Source organism: Hordeum vulgare, chromosome 1H (assembly GCF_904849725.1).
Source record: "Hordeum vulgare subsp. vulgare chromosome 1H, MorexV3_pseudomolecules_assembly, whole genome shotgun sequence".
NCBI lineage: Eukaryota > Viridiplantae > Streptophyta > Magnoliopsida > Poales > Poaceae > Hordeum > Hordeum vulgare.
In genome coordinates, this window is record NC_058518.1 from 465,319,201 (window position 1) to 465,325,396 (window position 6,196).

A 6,196-nucleotide genomic window follows, 5' to 3' on the forward strand; every position below is an offset into this window, starting at 1 on the left:
AGCCATTCCTCGTGTTAAGACGTTCCAAGTTCCAAATTAGACGCCAACAGCCCGCCTAAAAATGGGTATAGCCATTGACCGTTCTCTCTCGCAGACCAGTCTGGCAAGAGTGCCCCCATGTCCATCTGGCCCCAGCCCGACCGGGTCGCTCACCGCAAAGGCCAGCGACGGCAGCCAACTCGGCGGCTCCGAGTCAATCCTGCGTTAAGACACGCGCCCATATCCCGGGCCCCACACACACCCAGGCTTTGGCGGATCCGGCAACCACCGCATGATTGATCGCCACCATCGCAGCGCAGCGCAGCGAACGACGTACGTACCCAAACGCCAGCCAGACCAAACCACACCACTCCGTCCGTCTCCCTCCCTGTACAATACAACTACACGCCTCCCACGACGCCGGCCCTCCTCCCAATCCCCGCCCTCACTCCAGCTTGCCTGGCCTCCTCGCGGAGCACCTAAAAAACGCGGCGGCTTCTGGAAAGGCGAGGCCCGTTTTAAAGGCGCCGCCCCGCCCCCGCCCCCGCCCCCGCCCCCATCCCACCGATTCTTCCGCTGCCCGTGCCGGTGCCCGTGCCCGCCGCCGCCGCCGCGCGCCCCCCTCCCCGTCCCCGCCTCTTTATAATCAACCGTCCAGTCCCCAGCCCAGCCAGCCCAATCGTTCCGCCACGGCCAGCCCGCGATTCCCATCCCGCCCCACCTCACCGCCCACCGCCCACCGCCACGCCACGCCACGCGCTCCCCGTGTTCCCGGGCTTTACCCGAGGGCCTCTCTTCCTGCTCTTCTTCTTCCTCCTCCTCCTCCTAACGGCGTCGTCCGAACGGACGGCGAGGAGGAGAACCCTTCGCCTGGCCTGGCCTGGCCTGAGTCTCGCCCGGCCTCTCTGGCGGTTGATGATGTCATGTGGCCCCTCTGCTTCATCTCGGACAGGCTGTTCAAGGTGCCGGGAGACGACGGCGGCGAGGGCCCGGGCGCGCCGCTGCCCCCCGACGGCCGGATTCCGCTAGCGCGCCGATCCTACTTCATCGATGTCAGTCCCTCCCCCTCTCATCTCTCTCTCTCTCTCCCTCTCTTTCTCTGTTTATGCTGCGCGGTTTCTGTACGCACGCACGCACGCGCGCGCGTACGAATTATCTTATCACTGCCCGCCTGCCTGCCTGCCTCTAGTGTTAGTGTACATGTAAGGAAAGGATTGCTGAATAACTGCGCGGCATTCGGTTCCATTGACATTTCAGTTGCTTTGCTGGTGGTGCTAGGTCCCGCATGTGCAGCAGGCCTTCACCTGGGACTGCGGCCTCGCTTGCGTGCTCATGGTGCTAAGGACCCTCGGCCTTGATTGCTGCCACGGCATTGCCGAACTCGAGAAGCTCTGCCGCACCACAAGGTTTCCATTTACCAGTTCAAAATTCGGTTCATTAAGAAACTAGCTGCGCCGTACTGCTTCAATTTTTGTTTGAGCCAGTGGTTGTGCTGCCTGGAGGAATGTTAATTTAGTAGTGCCGCATTACTTGAAGTTTTTTTTATCGACGTAGTAGTGTGTTCAAAGGGCTAAGCACAAAGCTAACACTAGTTGTTGGGTTGCTGTGGAATATGTTGTCTAAAAAGTGGGGCGCTCCGGGCAGCTAACTGTTAATAAGAACAGGCAAAACACATGAGTTGCTTTGCAAAGGAAAAAAGAAAGTGCTGTTACACTATAAGTACCGTCTCATGTTAAAACTGCTCTTATCTAGAGACAAGGGCCAGGGATTTCTTATTTAAGTGTGAACTAGTAAACGGTTGGTTACTAAGCTATCAAGACAACAAATATTAGTACTATACATTGATCAGCATGTATAATCTCTATATGATTGATGTATTGAACAACTAAACATGAATTGATGATTTATTTGTTCTTCGAAATGGAATAATAACTGAAGAACAATATTGATAATCAGACCTGCATTCAGAAAGATGGGAAGCAGATTTGGTGCTCTGCTGTCATGTAGCACCCAACTATCTTTCTCAGTTTTATAGGTTTTTCTCCCACTGATGTACAACATGATTTTTTAAATAGAAAGTGTTCAACATGGTTACATGCATGACCTTATTATTTGTTTGTCAGATGTTACCTGGAATGGAGCTGTGATATATTTTGTTGCTGCATAGAAATACCATCCACCTTTTCAAGCGCAAGCTAAAAAAAACGCTTTAGGCAGACAAATATTTAAGTAATACACCGAACAGTAGTATGTACAAATAGAATTTGTTTCTAGCAAGTACACTCGATCAAAATATTAACGCATAGACGTTTTATGGATTAGTTGAACTGATTATTTGAGTTCTAAAATTTCATACCCTGGTATACTAACATATTGGGTTATTTTTGCAGCGTCTGGACAGTCGACTTAGCATACCTGTTACACAAGTTTTCAGTTAATTTTTCGTTCTTTACTGTGACTATCGGAGCAAATCCACAATATTCTGGAGAAACCTTTTATAGGGTATGTATTGCAACTTGCTGCTGTAGTGATTCTTCTGATATTCGCTGTAGTAATGTTTTCAGAATTACCAATTGTGATAGGAGCAATTGCAAGAAGACATTGATCGAGTGGACGAGCTGTTTGGCAAAGCACTTGATGCTGGAATCAGTATTCAAGTACGCTCACAGCACGCATTGCAAAATTATTTATTCCATGTACTTCTTGTACTGGTTTTAAGTTTTTGCAATTTATGGTTTTTCTCAGTGCAGATCCATCAGTGCGTATGATATTGCTTTTCTACTCTTATCTGGGCACTGCATAGCAATTGCACTAGTGGATAAATCAAAGTTAAAGTAAGATTTTTTTTCTCTTTCTGCTATGAAATATTATCCTGCTAGTTTCACTACTTCTCACTAATACATTAACTTTTTGTATTTGGTTCTGTCATATGGAATGGGGCAAGATGTTCCTTAAGCAGTTAAACTAATAAGTAGTTTTTGTTGATACACTTGTTGTGGTGACTTGACCATTTCAGTACGACTTGTGAATTCAAATCCAACTCTGATATCACTTGAATATTCCACCTTTTTTTACAAACCTCAGTCTGCCAGTTTGATATCTTTTGCAGCAGTGGCACATTATGTGGTAATAGGTGCTTAACCAGTACAAATGATCACCAGATTTTTTTTATGTCTGTATCCATGTATTTCTCTGAAATTGCTTCAAGAAAATTTAAAGAGGAAAATTACTAAATTAGGGTGTTCAGTGGAGAAAATAATCAATCCAACACTATCTGAAACGTACATTGACAGTGCGATAATAACTGGACTTTTGGTTGCAGTTCCTCTTGGATGAATGATGTACATGATATGCAACAGTTTGATGAGGATTCAGATTACATGGGTTGGTAACTATTTCCCTTTCTTTGATGCATTTACCTTTTGTTTCTGTAAGGATTATTTTTCAGAACATGAACCAAGACTGGTGCCTTCTATTTTACTTTCCATGGTCTTCATTGTCTGCTTATCTAATATATTAATCTCATACTGTTGTAAGGCTTGTAGTAGCCTGAAACTTCTACTAATCAGCCTTTAACTTTAATAGTTCAATTACTGATAAAATGTATTTATGGAGCTAAAAAAATTGTCTGAATAAAATATCGTTGGATCTATGAAACTAAATGCCTGCTGCCATGATGTAAATTAGCATACTATCCATGCCAATTGGTGACCCAAATCTCTTTTGTTTTGTTGCCTGTTAGACATGAAATCCAAACTTCTTGTTGAGGGTACACATTTGATCTTACCATTATGACTTTCGACCCTAATTTAGTATTTTTAAGAGCATAAGGTTAATTAAGGGAGCTGTAGCTCCTGTCAATGTAATAAGCTTAAAGAATACTGTTCCCCTTTGCAGGGCATTATGTTGTAATATGTGGCTACGATGCTGATACTTGCGAGTTTGAGATAAGGGATCCAGCCAGTTCTAGGTACCTTGTACTCTTGGTTCATAAATGATAACCTTCTTTTCCGTCTTACACATAAATATGGTGGATGAATAATATGTGTGCCACTTAAGTATTGATGTCACTTGTTGTCTCCTCCAGAGATGTAACTTATGCAAAGTATATTAGTACTCCCTCCGTTCCTAAATATAAGTCTTTTAAGAGTCTTCATTACGGACTACATATGGATGTATATAGACATATTTTAGAGTGTAGATTCACCCATTTCGATCTGTATGTAGTCCATAGTAGAATTTCTAAAAAAACTTATTTTTAGGAACGGAGGGAGTAGTACATAACTAACCCTGTAAAAGTAGCCTCCTGTTGAGCTGGGATACAAACTTACAACAGAGGATAATTACTTGTTTGACAACAACACAAAAGGTTGTGTAAACTGATCTTCATGGCAGTCTGAGCCTGATTAGCAAATAATATGAGCCAAAACTTCACATCAAATTTGTATCTTCACTGTTCTCCGCTTGAACTTTATGTGCATGACAGACTAACTCAGTTTTTTTATATGTATTTTTCCAGGAAGCGTGAAATGGTGCCCATGAAAAGCTTAGATGAGGCCCGCAAATCCTTTGGAACTGATGAGGATATTCTCTTGGTAGGAATGGTTTTATTAGGATTTGTTTTTAAACTTGAGATTTAGTTATTTTATTATGCTCTCATGCTCAGTTCCGGTCTGTTGCATATCTCTACGAGGACAAATAGAAAAAATATGATACTCCTCACTCTGTTTGTTTGTTGCAAAGGCGAGTGTAATTATTTATCACTGATTGGCGGTGATGCATTGCAGGTCTCCTTAACTGGAAAGAACGGGACGAAGCTGTCGCGTAAACTGCCGGCCGGCTCTCCATAGACTGCTCACCAGCCTCCAGCCTCACACCTGTGTATACTCTGTACATGTCCCCTGTAGTTATGATTACCGCTTGTCAAGTCCGGTATGTAGTTTGAGAACATTCTTACAGCCGATAGGAAGATAGAAGAACCCAGCAAGGCCTAAGCTTCTGCAAACGGCGCAGCAGCGACACCGTGGAGCACGAACTGCTTCGAGCACAAGTTTCGTGCCATCATGGCCGGGCAGAGATGTAGCATATGTACAGATACATCCACGAATAAAATGGTGGCCTCGTGGTGCCATGTATTCCTACCTGATTTCAACACTTTCTACCTCGTCCACGATCCCCTTTCTTGTCTGTTACAAGTGCAGGCGACCTACAAATTGATGTTCGGTACTACGAGCAATTCAGTATGTGGGCAGTGGACTGCAACGCCGGCCGGCAACGGCGTCGGCGTCGTTGTCGACTCTCGTATGCTTTGCTTAGCGGGATCTGAAGCGACGCAGCGTGATCTAGTCTCGCGTTGGCTGAGCGGTCGTTACTGATTCGTCGGTGTTAGGCTGTTATTAGGTCGCACCATGCACCAACCGCACCGCACCGCACCTGACTGGTTGAAGGCACGTTGCTTTCAGGTGGTTGGGCTGGGGAGAAAATAGCATGGGAGCTGGTGATCAGGGAGCATCCGTCAGCGATCAGTCGTGCCGGTTAGAGCAAGTACAATAAAGCTGAGTCTGGCTATAAAAAATAAAGTAGTATATTTTTACTTAGTTGGAGTAGAAAGAAGAGGAGAGAGAAGGTAAGTGGGCTCTTAGCTAAGAGCCAGCTCTAGCACGTGCTCCTAGTCACTTTGTGAGAATGAAATGTGAGTCATATAATAAATAAGTAATACACTCTTTTAACCAACTATTGTACGTGTTAGCTATAAGATGGGTTATAGGTGACATGACATGAACTTACAGCCGGCAACCGGCTCTACTATTGTACTTGCTCTTAGGATGAATCATTTGCTTTGCTCACCGTGCGAAATGTGTCCGTCCCCAACCAATTCCCATCAGCTGAGGCGAACTCCAGAAACACTTCACTTTCCCATGCTGTTTACCTGTCAAGCGAAGCTCAGAGACTTGAATCGCACGCACTTGATGAGTACTAGGGCCGAGCGACCGAAAGCGTTGTGTCGAGTTGGTGTTTTCTTTCTTAACTGTTACATGAGTAACTGCATGTCGATGGTGCCAAACGTAGTCTGGAAGTAAACACCGATCGTTTTCCTAACGGTGCTGTCTTTTTCGGTGGATCACAATCAGCCTCCGAGTGAGCCGCTGCAGGAGAGAAAGAATCGTTTTGAAGAGGTAACCAATCTCACCCGCGGAGATCGGGTGCACAGTGCAAT

General features: G+C 45.2%; 1 protein-coding gene across 1 annotated transcript; it reads left to right on the plus strand.

Moving 5' to 3' along the window:
* Nucleotides 1-298: 298 nt before the first annotated feature.
* On the plus strand, nt 299-5,125 carry LOC123445699 (guanylyl cyclase 1). The gene is made up of 9 exons (XM_045122726.1): nt 299-1,031; nt 1,258-1,385; nt 2,370-2,481; nt 2,562-2,636; nt 2,725-2,813; nt 3,302-3,363; nt 3,877-3,949; nt 4,499-4,574; nt 4,767-5,125. The coding sequence occupies exons 1-9, from the start codon at nt 903-905 to the stop codon at nt 4,827-4,829; spliced, it is 807 nt and encodes a 268-aa protein (XP_044978661.1). The 5' UTR covers nt 299-902; the 3' UTR covers nt 4,830-5,125.
* Nucleotides 5,126-6,196: the final 1,071 nt, after the last annotated feature.